The 22,093-nt window shown below is 45.6% G+C and overlaps 1 protein-coding gene across 1 annotated transcript in view; it reads right to left on the reverse strand.

Annotated features, from left to right (window-relative positions):
- Positions 1–16,843, reverse strand: part of tpk1 (thiamin pyrophosphokinase 1) — a 45,645-nt gene extending 28,802 nt beyond the window's left edge. Inside the window, exons 1-2 of the mRNA XM_018727895.1 lie at positions 16,792–16,843; positions 10,176–10,260 (exon numbers count right to left, since the gene is read on the reverse strand). Coding sequence (XP_018583411.1) covers positions 10,176–10,218 — 43 coding nt within the window. The 5' untranslated portion in view covers positions 10,219–10,260; positions 16,792–16,843. The remainder of the gene's footprint in view (positions 1–10,175; positions 10,261–16,791) is intronic.
- Between the last annotated feature and the right edge of the window lie 5,250 nt (positions 16,844–22,093).

Genomic DNA, 22,093 nt, shown 5'->3' on the forward strand with positions numbered 1-22,093 from the left:
CGGTGATTGGGTTGGGGCGACAAGGGATGGAATTAGCCGACACACCACAAATAAACCTTTTCCCCCTTGCAGTGCTTATCCAGGAATGGCTAAGGCTTCCCATGGCCTGGACCATGTCTCGCGAGATGCCATGGTGACAACAGTATCCAGTGCCCAGTGTCACTGGGAAGCCCCAGGATTTACCACCTATACATTGGCATGCTGTCAGAAACGTGTAACATGCATGAAGTACATTTGCAAGGCAACCTTGTTACCCATGTCAACCACTCCTCTGCCGGATGGACCTTTTACACACACATCCAGCCCGATTTCACTCCAAGCAGAGGATACAAGTATTGTTCAGTAGCGGTTGATGTTCCCCCCCGGTAGGCTGAGATGTTTCCTTGGAAATGGCAGGATGCCGAGATAAGGTGTTCCTATACACCTTACTAATCAAATTATTAAGATTTAGTTGGCTAAGGTGTAAAGACACTGGGCTGTCCTGGCCTGATGCACTGCCTATAGTTTAAACAGCACAACATGGGAGAACTCACAGCTGGGAGTATCTCCTTTTGAGGTTCAGGCAGGTTTGTCCAATGCCGGCCCCCATGGCAGGTGGTCGTCTAACATTAGAAACTGTGGATGGTGATTTACGGTCCTATCTTACAGGGCTGAAGAAGAGTCTAAGTGCAGTCCACCAAAAGGTTTGAGGTTGGTGGAGGACGCGAGTGCTGACTCGCTGACTGTGCCGATACCCAATAACTGGGTCCTGGTTTAGGCCCTGCGGAGAAAGCACTGGGACCAACCCTGGTCGAGATGCCCCTATCAAGCATTGCTCACTACTCCACACGCAGTTAAGATCGAAGGCCCTAAAGGACTTGTCTGAGCCTGACTTTGTTATGCCTGTGAAGACCAGGGCATTGCAGTACCAGGATAATCTCCTGTGACAAAATGACGACAGGGGGAACTTTATGTGAGCATTTCATGCTCAAAGGGGGGAGTGTGGTGTGAAAATTTAAGTAGTTAAAATGTACACGTGACTAATATGTTCTAGTTAATACATTTAGAAAATACATGTTGTTCTAGTTAATACATGTTGTGCCTTGGCTTCATACTCTGTGTGACTGCTTAACGTAATGAAAAATGTTGGTAGGAAAACAAGACGTAAAGAAATTTTCTTGACCTTTAGGATGCATCCCAACACACTTCTTAAACAGGGACAAATTGTTCGGAGTAGATCGTAAAGAAGTTACAAAAGTGTTGCCACACCTCATGATGACTTACGTATGAGCTTGCAAATAAAAGGAAGCAACACAAACCGATCAGACACCCAGCTGTCCGGAGATCTCCCATTAGCTGATGATGTGAAAAGTCTCTACGTGTCTGAGTGTTTTGTATGGATCTCCTGCATGATGCTCCAGCATAGCGTGAGCATGTCCTTGAAGAACATTTGGTCTTTGCTACTATCCCGGGCACTTGACAACACATTTGAAACAACAGTTGAGATGTTGCACTCTGCTCTAACCTGCTGTAGTCCCAACTGTATTTGTTGAGCTCCAAATGTGTCCCACAGAAGTTTAGCTTGGAGGACACATATTCCTTTGTGCACACCCTTCCTAGCTATTGTTTTCACAAGGTGAAAAATTTCAACTTTATTAGCCACTTCTTTGTACGAGGGACTGTCACAGAAGGCAGATGACACTGTCTCCGGAGACTTTCACAGGTTGTAGCTCTCTGATGTTACTGTTCCTTAGGAAACCTATTTGTACCTTTTTCACCACTGTTCATAAGTCTACATGCAGCCCTTCTCTACATCGAGTAAGGTTTTTTTTTTTTTTTTTTTTTGGGTGGAAGACCAAGTCCTCTCCAATTTGACAGCCCTGTCATTTGGTGGGTAAACCAAGTCCTGATTTTTATCTGATTCAGGATTAGCTGTGTCAAACTCTGCATCACGGGGCATATTGGGGCCCTTTGGGACACCTGATTTCAGGCCACAGATATTCTCACGTGTCCTTCCTTGAATTTTGAATGCTGAATATGGAACTTGTCTATTCTCATGTGCGGAGTTTCATCGTTGAAGACAGAGTGCTTCAGCTTTTTTGAATTTAGCCTCCATTCCAGCAGAACATGCAGTAAGATTCGTAGTGTTAAATTATGGAACCATTATCCCTGTCCAGAGTGGTAAGTAACAGGAAAGCCTTGTGACATGAAGAACAATTTGTCACCACTGTCAACAGCTAAGAACTTGCATTCTTCACACAAGGTGACTGATTCTTTTAGTGCTGAATGGGCATTCATTGAGGTTTCCTTCATCATTACATTCAAACTTCAGCGAGTGGCAAACCTCACATTTACATTTATCTGATGCTTTTCTCCAAAGCAACTTACAATATTAAGGTTACAATTATTCACCCATTTATACAGCTGGGTAATTTTACTGGAGCAATTCAGGGTAAGTACCTTGCTCAAGGGCACTACAACCAGAGGTAAGGCTCAAACCTGCAACCTTTGGGTCCAAAGGTACTTGTTCTAACCACTACGCTAGCAGCTGTCCCCATACCTTTCAGAAAAATCTTTTCTTTCAAAAGATTTTGCATGTCTCAAACATCACTGCCTTCAGCATCACTCAAAGCAACTACAAAATTGGCCTTAAGATCTACAGCCTCAGCAAGCAACACCAACACTGTGAGCTTTGCTATAGCTCTTATGTCAAACTCTGACTCCTTCCCCCTGCCTCAAATGGATGCTGTGCTGTAATTAAACACACCGAAACAAAAGTACTAGGTCAGGGTCCCAGAATCCTTTGGGGCAGGGAGGAGGGGTGTGTCTGACATCACAAACTGAGAATTATAATACTATTTTAAGTTCATTACCAAAAATTTTCATTTTCAAAAAGAAAAAAGATATGCAGTCTAAAGTTTCTTTACATAACTAGACACAAATGCCACACCAAAGAGTAAGCCCAGTTCTGGGTCCTAGCACTCTATTAGCAGAGACTGGGAGGTGTCACCACCCACACAAATAACTTCAAAACAGAAATGATACAACAAGCAATTTTCCAGCACATTTTTATTTCTTTCATTTTTTTTTGTCAAGCTGACATTGATTTAGAAAAAAATACAGGTGTTATGTACACAGGACTCTTGGAAAGATTACAGTGAATTTGTAGATGTTTCCAGTTTAACTGTTCATTTAAAAAAAAACACCACACAACAACAATTGATGTAAATTGTTCTGTGCTGATTTCTTCACTCGTATCAACCTGGGTGAAGCAAACCGTCGCTTGAAAGGCACAAATGTAACACTAAAGACTGAGCCAAAATTCAAGTCTCCAAGCATTTTTTTCTTTTGGGGGGGAATGTCATGTGAACAACCATCATCATCGCCAAAAAAGTTAAACATGGAATTGAGGTTGAATGATTTAAAAGTTTTGTAATACACTGTTTCGGGGGGGGGGGGGGGGGGGGCGGCGCTACTTTCACGGAGCTACAACATAGTTGTAAGTTATAGGCAATGAATTTTAGGCGTTTGTATAGGAATGTGTCGTTTAGACTTGTTCCTGTAGAACGAAGTAGCAGCTTTAGATAATGTGTGGTATTTTATTGACATTGTTCCTTTTTTATGTACTAATATTTTGTTGTTCATTTTATATTTGCATTTGCCCAGAATTCAGTTACAGTTTCTTTTCTTCTGTATTAGTGCCATTTGTATTTATTAATACCATTGTTCTTATAAGGCTGGGAGGTGTGGTGGTGCGGTGGAGCAGTGGTGCAGCGGGTTGGCTAGGTCCTGTTCTCTGGTGGGTCTGGGGTTCGAGTCCTGCTTGGGGTGCCTCGCAACAGACTGGTGTCCAGTTCTGGGTGTATCCCCTCCCCATCCAGCCTTGCACCCTGTGTTACTGGGTTAGGCTCTGGTTCACCGCAACCCTGCTCAGATTATAAACCACGGACATTGAGAAGTGCCGGTGTCTCTCTCCCTGACGAATTGAAGCATTTTACAGCCGTCTTGAGCTCGCAAACAAGTACCCCCCAGTACAAGCTCCAACAGCAATGCATGACTCCAGTCTCACCGTCTCTGTGGCACAAGTGGGAAAAACTTTTAGCAGAGTCAACATCTGCAAAGCTGCTGGTCTGGACAGAATTTCGGGGCGAGTTTTAAAAACATGCAGTGAGCAACTGGCTACTGTCTTTATGGACATATTTAACACCTCCTTAAAAAGCTCAACTTTACCAACCTGTTTCAAAAACACCACTGAAGATACAATATCACATACACTTCACACCATTCTGTCTCACCTGGATAATAAAAACTGCTATGCAAGGCTATTGTTTGTGGACTATAGCTCAGCATTTAACACTGTGTAATGATGACGTATTATGGTGGAGACTAGGGGTTGCTCCTCCCCCTCGGTCCTCTCTCCCACGCGCGCGCAGGCTGATATACTTGGCCGTGTACACATTTTGTGCCTCGCACGTTTTGGAGTTTACTTTAATGTTGTTTATTTTATTGTAAAGACAGCTGTGTGAAATATGTCATCCATAGTTGCCTACAAGATATTAAAAAGAAGAGCTTCCTTTTGTCCGTGTCCGTCTGGATTTATATAATTATACGCCTTTCTGGAATCCACGTGAGGATCTGGGCTAACTCATTAGCCAGATCGTTACAACTGTCATCCCAACCAAGCTGATCCACAAACTACTAGGGCTGGGACTGAGTGCCACATTGTGCAACTGGATCCTGGATTTCCTCACCAACAGACCCCAGCGTGTGCAGATTGGCAGCAATACCTCCTCCCCACTGATCCTCAACACTAGCACTCCACAGGGAAGTGTCCTGAGCCCAGTGCTATATTCCTTGTTCACACATGACTGTGTGGCCAGTCACAGCTCCAGCACTATCATAAAGTTTGCTGACGATACCACCATTGTGGGTCTGATCACCAACAACGATGAGACGGCTTACAGAGAGGAGATGAGGCTCCTGGCAGAGTGGTGCCAGGACAACAACCCGTCTCTCAATGTGAGAGAAACTAAGGAATTGGTGACTGACTTCAGGAAACAGGATACGGTTCAGGCACCCATCTACATAGGAGGGGACACGGTAGAGAGGGTCAACAGCTTCAAATTCCTAGGGGTCACCCTCACTGCCAAACTCACATGGACTGAGCACACAGCATCAACCATCAAAAAGGCCCATCAACATCTCCACTTCCTCAGGCATCTGAAGAAAGCCAGGATGCCCACTACAGTCCTCACCACCTTCTACAGGTGTGCTATCCAGTCCGTCCTCACAGGGTATATTACATGCTGGGGTGGCAGCTGCTCCACACAGGACAAGAAAGCCCTACAGAGGGTGGTCAAAACAGTTCAGGAAATCATCGGCACACAGCTACCAGCAGTTCAGGACACCTACACCACACGTTGCCTCAAAAAAACGATGCGCATCATGAAAGATCAGTCACCCCAGACGGGCACTTTTCTCTTTTCAGCTGCCTGAAAAGCGGCTCAGGTCTATTCAAATCCACACTGCTAGGTACAGGAACAGCTTTTACCCCACTGCTGTAAGAGTATACAACACTCACCAATGTGCCACCTTTTGTAACTAGAGTTGGACTGCTCCTTCCAAGCACATTGGTAGATTACATTGTCACTTTAAGCATTCTCATGTTCTGAGTTCTCTGGCTGACTACTGTTATTTATTGTTATTAGCATTATTCATTGTTTTGTGCGGTATTTCTATTGTTTTTGTTCAGTCTGTGGAGAAGCATTCAATAAGAATTTCATGATACTTGTACACGGTACTTGTACGTATGACCAACTTGAAACCTGCATTTGGGCTAGAACATTACCTTAGCATTTAACACCTTATTAGGTCATCTGTTTCACCTAAACCTGATCGCTGAATAGGGTCTGATGGCATGGTGAACATGCAAACCTACTGATATACACAAATACCGCTCTTAAGTGGGGGGGCTTCTCGCAGCACTGTCACTTCTTACCACATTCTAAGATGCTGGGGGAACCAATTATTATTAACTACCAAGATACTGTTTTATTCCACACCTGAAACACATTTGGACTGTGGGAGAAAATCTGAGCACCCAGCAGAAACCCAAGTCACAGAAATAAAACATAAATCAGACTAAAACAAATTGCTATATCTTCATATGAGCCTGACTTATTTTTAAGCAGCCCATCCATCCATCCATCCATCTTCCTCCGCTTTATCCGGGGCCGGGTCGCGGGGGCAGCAGTCCGAGCAGAGTCCTCTAGACTTCCCTCTCCCCGCACACCTCCTCCAGTTCCTCTGGGGGAACCCCAAGGCGTTCCCAGGCCAGCCGGGAGACAGTCTCTCCAACGTGTCCTGGGTCTGCCCCGAGGCCTCCTCCCAGTGGGACAAGCCCGGAACACCTCCCCAGGGAGGCGTCCAGGAGGCATCCGGAACAGATGCCCGAGCCACCTCAACTGGCTCCTCTCGATGCGGAGGAGCAGCGGCTCTACTCCGAGCTCCTCCCGGGTGACTGAGCTCCTCACCCTATCCCTAAGGGTGCGCCCAGCCACTCTGCGGAGGAAACTCATTTCTGCCGCTTGTATCCGCGATCTCATTCTTTCGGTCATGATCCAGAGTTCATGACCATAGGTGAGGGTAGGAACGTAGATCGACCGGTAAATTGAGAGCTTCGCCTTACGACTCAGCTCCCTCTTCACCACAACAGACCAGTACAATGACCGCATTACTGCGGACGCCGCACCGATCCGTCTGTCGACCTGCCGCTCCATTTTTCCCTCACTCGTGAACAAGACCCCAAGATACTGAAACTCCTCCACTTGAGGGAGCAACTCCCCCCTAACCCGGAGGGGGCAATCCACCTTTTTCCGACTGAGAACCATGGCCTCGGATTTGGAGGTGCTGATTCTCATTCCCGCCGCTTCGCACTCGGCTGCAAACCTCCCCAGTGCACGCTGCAAGTCTTGACTTGATGAAGCCAACAGGACCACATCGTCCGCAAAAAGCAGAGACGAGATCTCGCGGCCACCAAAACAGACACCCTCCGTTCCCTGACTGCGCCTAGAAATTCTGTCCATAAAGATAATGAACAGAATCGGTGACAAAGGGCAGCCCTGGCGGAGTCCAACATGCACCGGGAACAGGTCTGACTTACTGCCGGCAATGCGAACCAAGCACCTACTCCGGTTATACAGGGAACGAACAGCCCGTAGCAACGAGCCCCGAACCCCATAATCCCGAAGTACCCCCCATAGGATGCCACGAGGGACACGGTCGAATGCCTTCTCCAGGTCCACAAAACACATATGGACTGGTTGGGCAAACTCCCACAAACCCTCCAGCACCCTAGTGAGGGTATAGAGCTGGTCCAGTGTTCCACGGCCAGGGCGAAAACCGCATTGCTCCTCCTGAATCCGAGGTTCGACTATCGGTCGGATTCTCCTTTCCAGTACCCTGGCATAGACTTTCCCAGGGAGGCTAAGGAGTGTGATCCCCCTGTAGTTGGAACACAATCTCCGGTCCCCCTTCTTAAAAAGAGGGACCACCACCCCGGTCTGCCAGTCCAGAGGCACCGTTCCCGAACTCCACGCGATGCTGCAGAGGCGTGTCAGCCAAGACAGCCCCACAACATCCAGAGACTTGAGAAACTCGGGGCGGATCTCATCCACCCCCGGAGCCTTGCCACCGAGGAGTTTTTTGACTACCTCAGCAACTTCAGCCAGGGTAATGGACGAGTCCCCCTCCAAGTCCCCAGCCTCAGCTTCCTCTACGGAAGGCGTGTCGGAGGGATTGAGGAGATCCTCAAAGTACTCCTTCCACCGCCCGAGAACATCCTCAGCTGAGGTCAGCAGCGCACCATTTCCACTGTAAACAGTGTTCGTGGAACACCGCTTCCCCCCTCTGAGTCGCCGGACGGTTTGCCAGAATCTCTTTGAGGCCGACCGAAAGTCTTCCTCCATGGCCTCACCGAACTCCTCCCAAGCCCGAGTTTTTGCCGTGGCGACTGCCAGAGCCGCGCTCCGTTTGGCCCGTCGGTACCCGTCAGCTGCTTCAGGAGTCCCATGAGCCAGCCAGGCCCGATAGAACTCCTTCTTCAGCTTGACGGCATCCCTTACTTCCGGTGTCCACCACCGTGTTCGGGGATTGCCGCCGGAGACCTTATGGCCGCAGCTCCGAACCGCCGCCCCGACAATGGAGGCACGGAACATAGTCCATTCAGACTCGATGTCCCCCACCTCCCTCGGGACCTGGTTGAAGCTCTGTCGGAGGTGGGAGTTGAAGACCTCTCTGACAGGGGCCTCCGCCAAACGTTCCCAACAGACCCTCACTATGCGTTTGGGCCTGCCAGGTCTGTCCAGCTTTTTCCCCTGCCATCGAATCCAACTCACCACCAGGTGGTGATCAGTTGACAGCTCAGCCCCTCTCTTCACCCGAGTGTCCAAGACATATGGCCGAAGGTCAGAAGAAACGACTACAAAGTCGATTATCGACCTCCGACCTAGGGTGTCCTGGTGCCAAGTACACTGATGGACACCCTTATGCATGAACATGGTGTTCGTTATGCATAAACCGCGACTAGCACAGAAATCCAATAACAACTCACCGCTCGGGTTCAGATCAGGGAGGCCATTCCTCCCAATCACGCCCCTCCAGGTATCACTGTCGCTGCCCACGTGGGCGTTAAAGTCCCCCAGTAGAACGACAGAGTCCCCAGTGGGAGCGCTTTCCAGCACGCCCCCCAGGGACTCTATAAAGGCCGGGTACTCTACACTGCCACTAGGCGCATAAGCACAAACGACAGTGAGAGACCGTTCCCTGACCCGAAGGCGTAGGGAGACGACCCTCTCATTCACCGGGGTAGACTCCAACACATGGCGGCTGAACTGGGGGGCTATTAATAAGCCCACACCAGCCCGCCGCCTCTCACCTTGGGCAACGCCAGAATAGTGGAGAGTCCACCCCTGATCGAGGAGAGTGGTTCCAGAACCCAAGCTGTGAGTGGAAGTGAGCCCGACTATATCTAGACGGTATCTCTCGACTTCCCGCACCAGCTCAGGCTCCTTCCCCGCCAGTGAGGTGACATTCCAAGTCCCAAAAACCAGAGTTGGCGCCTGAGGTTTGGGTCGGCCAGGCACTCGGCCCCGACCACCGCCCAAATCACAATGCACCGGCCCCTTACGGTTTCTCCGGCAGGTGGTGAGCCCACCGAAGAGCGGCTCCACGTCATGGCTTCGGGCTGAGCCCGGCCAGGCCCCGTGGGCATAGACCTGGCCACCAGGCGCTCGCATGCGAGCCCCCCCCCAGGCCTGGCTCCAGGGTGGGGCCCCGGTGACCCCATACCGGGCGGGGTAAACGAAAGCCTTGATTTTTCCGTCATAAGGGGTTTTTGAACCGCGCTTTGTCTCGTCTGTCATCCAGGACCTGTTTGCCATGGGAGACCCTACCAGGGGCATATAGCCCCAGACAACATGGCTCCTGGACTCATTCAGGCACTCAAACCCCTCCACCACGGTAAGGTGGCGGTTCACGGAGGAGATTTTTAAGCAGCATTTAACATTTTTTATGATCACTGTTAAAATGTTTTAACACACTATGCCCTGCATATAACTATGAGTGAAGACAAAAGGTCAGTGAAGAGTACATGACAACGGCCACATATTCCCTCCCTCACCCTTCCATGGAACTGGGCCTTTCAAAGGATGCCTCAGTCAGACACTATCATTGCCTCAACCACATTTTCATCACATTCATGTATGAAGTCACCAAAGGAGGAATAATTGCACAATAAAGAATGAATGAATAAAGAAAGTCTTACACTACCCCCTCCGACTTAAGCTTAACAAGCAAATCTGAGTTACATACAGTATATTTATTTAGTTGCCGCTTTTCTCTAAGTTACCTATAGTCATGAACCCATGTGTTTAGCTGGGTGATTTTTACTTGTGTAATTCAGGATTAGTACCTTCCTAAAAGGTGCTACAGCAGGAGGTTAGATTAAAATCTGTGACCTTCAGATCCAACAGCAGCTCATCTAGCCACTGTACTAATCATGGCACCCCACCTTTGTTTTTTCTGGATCACTACAATTTACAATATTTAGCAAAAATATCTGAGTACCACACACACACACACACACACACACACACACACACACACAATTCAGAATCAGAGTGAAGTTTCAGAGCTACCTGAAGGCAACAAGCAGTCCAAAGGTGTGAATACGTCCTCCATTGCCTTCCGTCAGAACAAAGAGCACTTCCAAGTCCAGCCACACTGGAAAAAAAAACATTTCAACTTAACAGTGACCATAATCAGGATCTCATTTTACTGTTGCTCTGATGTTTTGTTTATTGTCTGCCCCATGTTTATTTAAGAAAAGTCAGTCAACGTGGTTTTGTTTAACATAAATGCATGAATGTACGAAGACATATAAAACTTTTCATTCGGTGTCTGAAGAGTTATTCATGTTATTAGGTTTAGAGAATTTAAAAAAAATATTAAAGTGCAGACGGGTATTCATCAAGTGTTATGACACCACTACTACTCAAAGGAGTGGCATCAAACAAACATTCCAGAGGACAATCGACCCCACCCCGTGATCCTCCATCTGGCCAAAGTGATTCCAGCAGGACTCAGTGTAGTTTGCGCCCATCCAGTATGGCCTTTGCCCAACTCAAGACAAGCCTGGTACACTGGGCCAAACGATGGCAAGAGGCACTAGGAGCTGCCAGACAGACAGCGCCCAGGGCCGAGCCAAAAGATGGAAGTACAAAAAGGTGCCATTGCAAAAACAGGTTGAATGGCACTGCCCTCCTCTAGCACTTGGCTAATGACAGCTGGAAACAGTCAATAAGAGACATTCATTTAAGAAAGTGTCAGTATTTAGCTACAGACAACTGGATTTCCTCAGCTAGTGAGAGAACTTGTCACGCTTACGAGCTCTCCACGCCAAAGAGACATCTTTGAGGGTCCAATGTTATTCTGTAACCAAAGGAGAGTCAGAAAATAGGCACAGATATTCACGAGTACCTTTTTAAAAAATTAAAGGCTCACTCTTCCTATGCAAAAAATGTACAACACAAAAATGTTTACTGTTCATTTTCTGAGTACACAGCAAATATTGCAACAAAAGTTAAAAGGAAGAGACATATAAAAGCATTGAAGACCTGTTCTCAATATTCAAAATAAGTACATAATTTATAGGTGTTTTTATTTTGCTTTTCTCTCCAAGTGACTCTTTTGGCTGGCAGCTTGTGATGAACAGTGATGAGCTGAAAGGGAGGCAGAGAAAAAGCCCAATTTGTTGAGGGCGTTCTGCTCGAGCAGCTGCGACTACCAGGGCCCACCTGTGAAAGAGCGGTTAGAATGGAGCCGTGGGCCCAGCCAGCCAGCTCAGGACACATGCATTACAAATCTAGAGAAGAGGGGGAAGGGAAAAAAAAATATAGTGTGCTGCTGGAAACTACATGTCACGCCTCAGCAATCTGTGCCATCTGACGTAGCCTTGCAGGGTGATAACACACAGCAAAAACACACAATCACACCATGCATGGCAAGAGCACACACTGCAGAGGTGCAGAAGACAGAGAATGCAAATAAAACACACAGTAGGCAGGTGCTGTGCGCAACATATTTTTATTGGCCATAACATGTATGACAGTGCCTGCTTACCACATGCACCCTTTGTGCCATGTGTAGCCTGTTAGATGTGTTATTACCATCATTAGGTATGGACACAGCAGATGACTGAAGTGGGAAAGCAGCTCATTGCACCGAGCTCTGCCAGGGGTATGATCTCTGCATCACACAGAGTTTTTGCTTCTGTTACTGGCTCACCAAGGGAGCAGGACAGGAAAAGGACCTTGACTTGTCTTTTAGAGACCATGAATGGCCATCTGTACATGCTGAAGTCTTCTCTGCCTCCACCTCCCCCGGCATCCAGGAACAAAGCCTCAGGCTCATTCATGGGATCTGCCTCACTCCCGTTACATTCCCAGGGACAGCAGTGAATCAGTTATGGGGTTATGGGGGGGGGGGGGCATAATTTCTTCAAGCAGTGAATTGTGCTTATTGCAGCAAGGTGATTATGCTTATTTATTTTGTATCACCTACACCTGAGTTTCTCTCTAAATATGTGGCAGACACATGAAACAACCTTTCTGCTTCTAGGAGAAAAAAGGAAATTTGATCTAGAGCAGTTAATTGAATTATTAACTTTTGAAATGTGTAGACACCCTCTCGGAACTTCATGTTACTTGATCACACCTGTGAAATATCGGAACCTTTAGCCCTTGTGGCGAATTAAGTACATATGTGTATATTTTTTCACTGTTTCAGTGCACCACTCAAGTATCCAGGGTCTGTGCTAATGTGACCCAGTTCTATTATATTATTTAAAAAATAATTAGAAAAGCAGATGCCTCCCCGGGTTTAAAAGACCTTCTGTAAAATGTGTACATTGACCACAGGGGCAGGTTCCTAAAATACAGCTTTCCTCACCCAAATGTGGGATGTCAATCAAGGAGCAGAGAGGTGAAGGTGGGATATACACTGTGTGCTGGAAGATTGGCCCCTGGATAGGCCAACACTGCCAGTCAGCGAGGCCCCCCCCTGCACCCCCACACTCCGCATTAAATTTCCATTTAACACAGCCTCAAAACTGACTGACTTCTTCGCAGACACTTCTCTGGACTCCGACAGTTCATAGTTCTCGATGCACATGCAACCTCATTAAATCAAAACTAATTGGAACATGGGGCAGCAGGCAATGCGGTAATTAAGCAAATGGACCTACAACATAGAGGTTTCAGGTTCGAGACCCTGCCCTTGAAGCTGAATTGCTCCACGAATTCACTTGCTGTATGAACACAAACCTCAGCGGTGTGGTATTATTATTCATAAAAGCATTAGAGATCAGAGATACATAGAAAACAGAGAGCGGTGTCCACTCCAGCAAGGACCACAGGTGGTGTCCATAGGGTAAAGCGGGAGGGACCCTTAGTGTCACTCACACAAAGTGTTTGCAGAAAGATTCAAACCTGAACCCTGCTGGAAATAGCTGTGTGGAATAATGGTAGGCAGACTCTTTCCCAGGAATTTAACATACAAAAACATCTTTAACAAAAACATTGAAAGGAAAAATCTATGGGCTCCGTGTTTTCGCTCCAGTCGGACAGCGAACCACCTGATTCAAGTTACTGTCTTTACTGAGCTCACTTCCCAGAGCATCCTGTGGAGAGCTGCAAAGCCTGTTGAACTGTACCCTTTAGCAAAGCAATATGAAAAGCCCTGATGCCCAGTAATTAAACTAATGGTCATTCCAATCCCAGAGACTCAGCTGCACTAGTGAGCCAATGCCAGAACCTGTGGGAGTGTGAGCACAGCAGGGCCTGTAGTGAGTGCGAGATGTCCCTCAACAGCAGCAATCCATAAGAGACCTCTATCAGCCCTCTCCGTGGCTTCTGCGCCCTCCATTTCCAGGGTCAGGGAGAAGCTACGCAGCTCTGATCCAAACAGTCATTGCTGCGGTCATCTATGGTTATTTATTTAACTGACGCTTTTCTCCAAAGTAACTCAGTGTTAACCTACATACTATTATTTAACCATTTATAGAACTGGGAAATTATTTACTGGAGCACTTCAGGGTAAGTACCTTGATCAAGGGCACTACAGCAGGGGACAGGGTTCAAATCTGGGGCCTTCGAGTGCAAGGTGACAGCTCTAACCACTAGGCCACCTGTTATAGGGGGGGATCTAATGACCTGCAAATGTATAATCACAATGTCGAACAACAGTCCATTGAGTAGTACGCTACACAGTTTTCTTACAATAATTAAAACCTGACAAATACCTTTCTACAGTTTACATTTTTCATTTTCTAAAAAGTAACATTTCCACTATTCAGAGAATGAATTCAAAGTCAGGTTTCATAAATTTATGATGTTAAAACCACATTGACTGATTATTTTCTTCTATAAACATGGAGGCAAAATAATTAAATGTATATACGCATACAAACACACACCACAGTAACAACAAAATGAATACAGCCAATAAGTGTTCACTCTAGCTCTGAGATAAAACAAAAAACATGCCCCCTTTGAAAAGCATGACTGCCCATCCTAGGACTGAACATAGACTCAGATGCTGCTCCTGAGAAGAAATAGATTCGGTGAAAGATTTCGCTTTTCGAGGCACACGAAACGTATCGTGCGCAGCAATGGTAAGGAGGCTGACTGCAGCAGGAGAGCCGTACCCGAGTGTCATTAACAACCTCAGAACGGACCACAGCATTCGGAGGAACAAAGAGACATTGTCTCAGAATGAGAAGTCTATTGAATTTTGAAATGTGTGGAGACGCTTTTGAAACTCTGCGCTACTTGATCACACTTGGGAAACACAAGAACCTTTGGCCCTTGTAGTTAATGAAGTACATATGTGTATGCATTTAATAATATGTAATGTGAAGATATTCGCAGGAGTGTCAAAACTGCCTCACAGTGTCATCCAGCAGACAAGGCAAAACTGCCTGGGCCCCCACCAAGGCTAGAGGTACTGGTGCGTGTGCCTCAACTGCAGTCGATGCATGATGGAAACCACCAGAGCTGTCCTAATCCAAAGGCTGTCCCTGAACGCACACAGAATCTCTCAATCCTGGCACAAAATTAGCGACTGGAATACTTGACCTTGGAATTCACAGAGACAGGGGAGGCGGCGGCTGTTCCTGCCATCTTGGCACCAGCTCCTCAGTCTTGAACTACTACCCTCCATCAAAAAATCTTTTCCAACCATAAGCCTGTTACATATGCAGATATAGCTGTGATGTGAAAATTCATTCTTCCATTCAGCCATTATCAATAATTGCCCATCTTGCACAGGGCTATGGTGGTCCAGAGTCTACTACAAAAGCCTAGGGTACAGGGTGCCCACTCATGACAGCAGTATGAAAATGCTGGCCAGAAATCCATAAGCAGCTTAATTTCTCAGAACAGAATGGTGAGAGCTACCTACTGTACCTAAATACATTTGATCTTATGCTGTATTTCATGAAGGGATTGCTGTATGTACTGAGCCCTGTGCTCTGCTCTGTGTTTGGGTACCTCACCAGCATTAAGGGGGTTACACTGGAGTTCTCTCACTTCAGATCTCGCACACTGGTACTGCACCCCCATTAACCTCCATCCGGGATCGCAGCCTCCTTCTCAACGGCCAAATGCCTGCAGGTTCCCTTTGAGTGAAGAGGCAAGGCTAAGCTACTCAAGTCAGAAGAGGAGCCACTGGCCCTGTTAGGCATTTCTTACGGATATAGTGTTTGGTCATGTTCTACACTCCTAGTGTCAATTCCTTATGTTCAGTGTACAGAAATTTTAAATCCTCTTCTAGGTCCTTGAGCTGTATGGGCTATATCAAGTAAATCACACACAGATTTACATTAGCTAGTTCAACAGCAGTTGCCATTTTGACACCTCCAGATTTATTACAAACAAATTAATGACATGGATGCTTAGCATTCCTAAAACAAAATACTTTCTATCACTGACAAACACTATAAAACACAGTGCAGCATACGATTACTGCTTCATCCAGAGGAATGGAAAATAAACATTAACTGGAACACAATGTTTTACCTTGCATACTTTATTAATTTGTACCTTTACAAGTAAATAAATAATCTCAGCAAGTTCTCCAAGTGGAAAATGCAGCAATACTAGGATATGCAGTTATTCTTTAGTTTGAGAGTGCTATATTAAGGAACAGAGAACTGACAGCTGTAATATTCAACTACAACTTGGCCCCAATTTAGTGTCACCCACACCAAGGGTAAGTTTTAAATGCCAAAAATCTAGGCTACTTATAAGTAACCCATTTATTAAAGTGGGGAGTGACAGAGTCCAGCTGTGGGCTTCAACCAGGACTGTTCTTACTGATTCCTTCTAGATTAATATTTATTCACCTAGCTGATGCTTTACTCCAAAACATGTAGTGCTAAGCTACTGACAATCAATCATTTACTTATTTATACAGCTAGGTAATTTTTCACTGGAGCAACGAGGGAAAGCACCTTGTTCAAGGACAGTACTACGGGGGGGGGGGTGAAACCTGACGTTCAGATCACAGGAAGACTGCACTCTTCCTGCTATCAGCTACCTACCTCACTGTCACTGCATCATCAGCATCATCATTATTATTATTATTATTATTATTATTATTATAGCAGGTGTAGCGGTTCTGGATGCAGCCTAGCTAATCATTAGCTAACTGTCACATTAGCCTAATGTGACAGTTCTCAGTTGGAATGATATTCCTACAACAATACCCCCGACCCAAGCACACACGCTGTACAGTGAAGTGTATAACATTACTTTATTAACTAGCAAAGTACTTCCGCTCCTCCATGACCATGTCACATGCATGGCATTCATTGGCGTGCAAACCACGCACGTGCCCGAAGCCCAAGTCGCCTGAGTGACTTAAGATTTACAACAGTCTAGTGATTTCACAACCCTGGCAACCTGCAATACCAAAGAAGACAGTTTCAGAGAAATAATGGATTGAAATTTAAAAAAAAAAAAAAAAAACCATCAGCGCGCGCAGGGCAGGCTACCTGGCACCACCAAAAAACACCGTAAATTATCAATCATGTTTGCCAAGCACGTCAACCACCGTGAAAACACAAACGAGGAAAATTTCCTTGATTTAAGTGCAAAAATTCAATAATGAATAGGACGACACGTTTTACTGCTGTGCACTAAAATATAAAAGCACAGTCTCCCTCCACCGGACGTTCCCTCTCCCGCTACTCACACTGCGCTTCAAACACGAGCTCGAGACGCACCGACTGCTGCAGAAGCTGCCACTCCAAACAAGACGAGCGCTCCCGGTGCATTTAAGGGCAATAAATCTGGAGTTCGCCCCCTAGTGGCGCCAGCTCATTAAGCCGTTCCGAAAGTACAGTACATGGGCACAGTACCGCGTACTCATCGGACGCGTGTTCAACTCCAACTGCCAGTGACACTGATGCAACGTGAAAGATTTTGCAAGCCTTGTCAATTCTACAAATGATGAAATGTGCAGCTTCTGTAACTTAAAGTAAAATATGTAATGAAATAAGATTCGTTTTTTACAGAATACTTCGGAATACTTGTTAAAATAATATTCTAATTAATAATATTGTGGCGCGCAGCGCCGTGGGTTTAAATGGGGCAAATAAGGACGCGGAGGCAGCGTTCAAAACGAACGATTTATTTGAACACCAGCATAAAGAAAATAATGCTCTCAGTCCAAGGACCCCGTTTCCTCCAGAAGCTGCGCTTACAGACAGACAGCATTAGCATCCCTAAGCTCTCCCTAACACAGTGGCAGACATAGTCAACCCACCATTTCCCCCCGACGTAGCCCCAGCGGTTACGGACATTATTTACAGATTTCCCATAATGCAACTATTTACATTAAATCAGTAACGCGGGTCGTTACAATATGCCTTCGTTCTGCTTGACAAATAAATTGAAGATCATGTCATCTAAATAAGTGTAGTAAAACGTTAATCAAGATAACCCCAAGTATTCTGTAAAAAAAATAGTAATGAAAACATTAGTGTGATATTAAAATTAATCAAGAGGGCAATTAACAGAAACTAAGTTAGGGCAAAAAATATGAAATTTTATTTTTTACTAAAGTTAAACTACTCAGTAATTACATGTAAAACATACGAAACACGCATACAGTATATTTACATTTTTATTAATTTAGCGAATGCTTTTCTCCAAAGCAGCACACAGTGGCGGATTTAGGCATGGGCGACATGGGCAGCCGCCCAGGGTGACATGATCTTACCGGGGGTGGCGCAGGGCTGGCGCGCAAAAAAAAAAGAAAAAAAGTGCGATCAGGTTTTTACCGCTTATTTGCACGTCACGTCTGCGCAGACCGATCGGCGTATGACATGAAAGTACCGCGGAAGCGTCTCGCGAGCAGACTGCAGCTCCATATGCTTTCAAATCGCTCTTGCGGTACTTTGATGTTATACGCGACAGCACAGCACAGGCACTATTTAGTCGAACACACACCTGTACTCTTACTAAGAAATACGAGAAGGATGGGCGGGGCTAGTTGACATCACTTCAGGGCATCCAATGGTGACACCTGAGGTAACATCTGACCCTGCTTGACCTGCTGATGTTTATACATGAAAGGGGGTTCTCAGAAATGTACCCAAATTTGTGGACTGCTCTCAGAATTTGTCTCTCTTCCGGTGACCATAGCTGAATCAGAGAGGAGCTTTTCAAAGCTAAAACTTATAAAGTCTTACCTCAGGTCTACCATGTCACAGGAACGCCTCAGTGGTCTTGTTGTTATCAGCATTAAATACAATGGGTGAGGAGAACATGACTCAGTTGGAGGTTCTGCGGCTATGTGCGTTGGAATGGGTCAGGCCCAGCTCCGGATATGAGATGAAAGCTGGGCCAAGTGTTATTCCTGGTGGGCCCCGGTGGTTGGGGGGGGCTGCTGGGGTGTGGGGGTGTTATCACTTAAATGTGTGTGTGTGTGTGTGTTTGTTTGTGGTTGTTGTTGTTTGTTTTTCATTTTTAAAATAATTTTTTTTCATTTATTTTGCAACGACACTTGTCAGCAGCAAAACTCTGTCCATGCGGTCGAGGCCTGTAAATGAGCCTGGCTACAAGCATGTTTTTGAAGACCGCGGTCACATTCTAATGCTACTTTCCAGCTTTTAAAACCTGTTGAAACGAAAGTGTCTTTTTCAGCGATAGCAGCACCAAACACTTGACATGGAAAACAAATCATGCATCGCACTCTACAGAATATTCAAGCGAGGATCGTGGCTGATACCAAGCGGCCGAAAAGCATCTCTCCCTCCCTCCAAAAAGAGTTTGGGGATATGATTTCAGAATTGGCTGATGAGGATTTGCCCTGTTTAAATAATTTGGGACAGAATTGCTGCATTTGTGAGTGGGTGTAATTGTGTTTTCGACACCATCGGAAGTTGCTGATGAACTTGACTCGTCTATTCCTCCGACCTCATTGCCGCAAATGGATGAGGTAGTAGCTGTGTCCTGGTGAGCTAAAGTGGTTTTCTTTTGTCCTTTCAAAACAAAAAATCTGTACATGTTGTGTTGTCTTGGGCTACTAAACTGTGTAATAGTAATAAAGTTCACTAATAATTCTAATACAGTTCACTGGCTGTTTCTATCATTGCTTCGTAATTCACCACGTCCGTTAACCTCAAAAGTGAAGCAAAGTGAATGAGGCTAAGGCTATTTGTCTTGACAGCCAAAAAAAAAAAAAAAAGAAAACAAAAAAAAAATATCTGGAGCTGAACTGAATACTGCACCAATTTTGTGATTGGTTATGGGGTGTGGGGCCAGGGTGGGCCAAGCTTCTGTTTGGGTGGGCCAGGCCCACCATGGCCTCCTCGTGGAGCCAGGCCTGGAGTTGGTGCTTTTACTGATCTCCGTGGTTGTCACCGGGGGAGTCATGGTGGTCGTCTGGCAGGCAGTTGCTAGGCGCACGGTCGTCAAGTACTCGGTCATCAGTTATGGGTTCGTCAGGGACACCAGGAACTGCAGTGACAAAGACAAACATTTGAGTAACTGACGTTAGACACGAACCGTACCTCACTGTTCTGACTTACGTACAAATCTGACTTAAAGACAGATTTAGGAACGGAACTCGTTCATATTCCGGTGACTGCCTGTATTAAACTGTTATGCACAGCATATGTTTACCCAGCACTTAAGAGATTGGAGACAAGTGAGTCAGAAAGAGGTGAGGTTTGAGACCCCTCTTAAATGCAGAGAGATATGTAGCCAAAAACATAAAAAAAGAAAAACATTTCTCCCAACTGTAATACAACTACTTTAAAAACAATGCAAAATTAAGAAGTTATACATTTCTGAAAAGTCTGTGGCTGATTGGCTCATGACTTCTGTGAAAAAGTCTTCCTCAAACACCAGAAAAAAATGCCTAATACCTGGAGCAGTAAGTGTGAATGCTGAACATGGGTACAACTTTTCTGTGGCTCTTTTACCAAAAGTCTGTTAACTGGAAGTGTGTACATGAGAGTATACCTGTTTTAAGATATTCAGCATTTACTAGATAATTAAAATCAGGGCACTTACATATGAAACTGTGTTTTAACCAAAGTGAGAAGTAATGAAATGCATTATTAATAACATCAAACAATATATTAGGAAAAAGGTAATTCACCTACAAGACACTGTATGTGATCTGTGCAACCTTTTCATTTCTTCCCATAATAAAAGTGTTTCTCCCTGTATGTTGGGGGGGTAATGCTCTTACTGGCCTTCAGAAAATTTTATTCTGGCATTTTCTTTTTCCTTTCTGGCTGAAGGGCATCGTGTGGCCAACAACATCAAATGGCCCATGAATAAATGATGGCAAATTGTGTAAGTTTTACAGTACATCTCCCTTTGGTATCGTGAACCTTTTCCTAGATCCCAGAACAGTCTTATGTGGTTCATCTTGCTCACTTTTTTGTATTTTACATTTATTCATTTAGCTGATGTTTTTCTCTAAAGTGACTTACAATTGTTTACCCATTTATACAGCTGGATACTTTTACTGGAGTAATGTAGGGTGTGTACCTTGCTTAAGTGTACTACTGCTGGAGGTGGGGATCTAACCTGCGACCTTTGGAACCAAAGGCAGTAACTCTAAGCACTACACTACCAGCTGTGTTCTATGGGTCTCTATATGAGACATTTGAACCCATGTACTGTCCTACACTGCTGTTATAATTTATTCTTAGTGACTGTTACTGATTGTGTGGACTGACATCTTTGTCTTTGTACCTAGGCCTCTGCGTGGACACATAGGTGAGAACATATCCGTCTGTCACTGTACACACAGACACAGTTACTCTGACATAATTCACCTGACACTTTTCTCCAAAGTGACTTACAGTGTACCTTCATCAAGGTTGAGACAGCAGGAGGAGGGATTTTAACCTGAGCATTTGAGTGCAAAGTGGCAGCTCTAACCACTGTGCCCCCTGCTGGCCCCTCACTTACACAGAACTGTACCCACAAGCATGTACAGATCCTCACATGCACCCTCATACAAACCCACAAAGCCACTCACATACACACGTGTGTATCTGTCATTTCAGAGGCTTCACCCTGACTTTCATTTTCATTAAACCCTCAGACACCCAAAAAAAAGAAAAAAACTCAAGAATATGTGAAAATTTCTTTTAAAAAAATTGTAAATAACTAAAACAAATAAGTAAATGTAATTGACATATGTAAAAATAAATATGTTAAGTCTTTTCTCGATGCTTTTGAAAAGTCGGACTACATCTTGTTTATTGCCTTTCAGGGGATATTTTTTGTCCATGTGCACACACACACACGCTTGCTCTTCCTTCACTCTAAACTAAACATCTGTCCTCTTTTCACCTTGCTCTGTCTGGTTTGTCACTACTTGTTTCTCACAGCCTTTTTGTTACCATAATGACTGTAATTTGCCCATAGGATCCCCTGTTGCCCCATCTCCACCGCTGCACCCACTGATGTTCCCTTTGTCTTCCAGGGCCATTGAGAGCATCTCCACGCCTGTTCCAGCAGCTCTGCTCCACGTCGCTTGCCTCTATCCTGCCCTTTCCCTTTCCTTTCCTTGATGCCGCTGCAGGTTCACAGCAGCTCCTGTGTTCCCCCACTGTGGAGGGACCTCCATCCTTCCTTTCACTGTGAAGGATTGACAGCTATTTGTCCCCTACGTCTACGTGGACAAACTGTACCGGACTCTTGAGGTGACAATCCTAGTGATTTGCACCTTTCTCCACAAAAATTATATACACACACACACACACACACACATACACACACACACACACACACACTCTACAATCGCTTGTCATGAGCAGGGCTGCTGCCAGCCAGAGCCTAACCCGGCAACACAGGGCACAAGGCTGAAGGGGGAGGGGACACACCCCAGACAGGACACCAGTCCTCCACAAGGCATCCAAAGCAGGACTCAAACCCTCGGCCAAACTCGCTGCGCCACCAAACCGCCACACCACCACACTACCCCACAAAAATTACATTTATTTATTTTATTAAGAGGGCTAATA

Source organism: Scleropages formosus, chromosome 16 (assembly GCF_900964775.1).
Source record: "Scleropages formosus chromosome 16, fSclFor1.1, whole genome shotgun sequence".
Taxonomy (NCBI): domain Eukaryota; kingdom Metazoa; phylum Chordata; class Actinopteri; order Osteoglossiformes; family Osteoglossidae; genus Scleropages; species Scleropages formosus.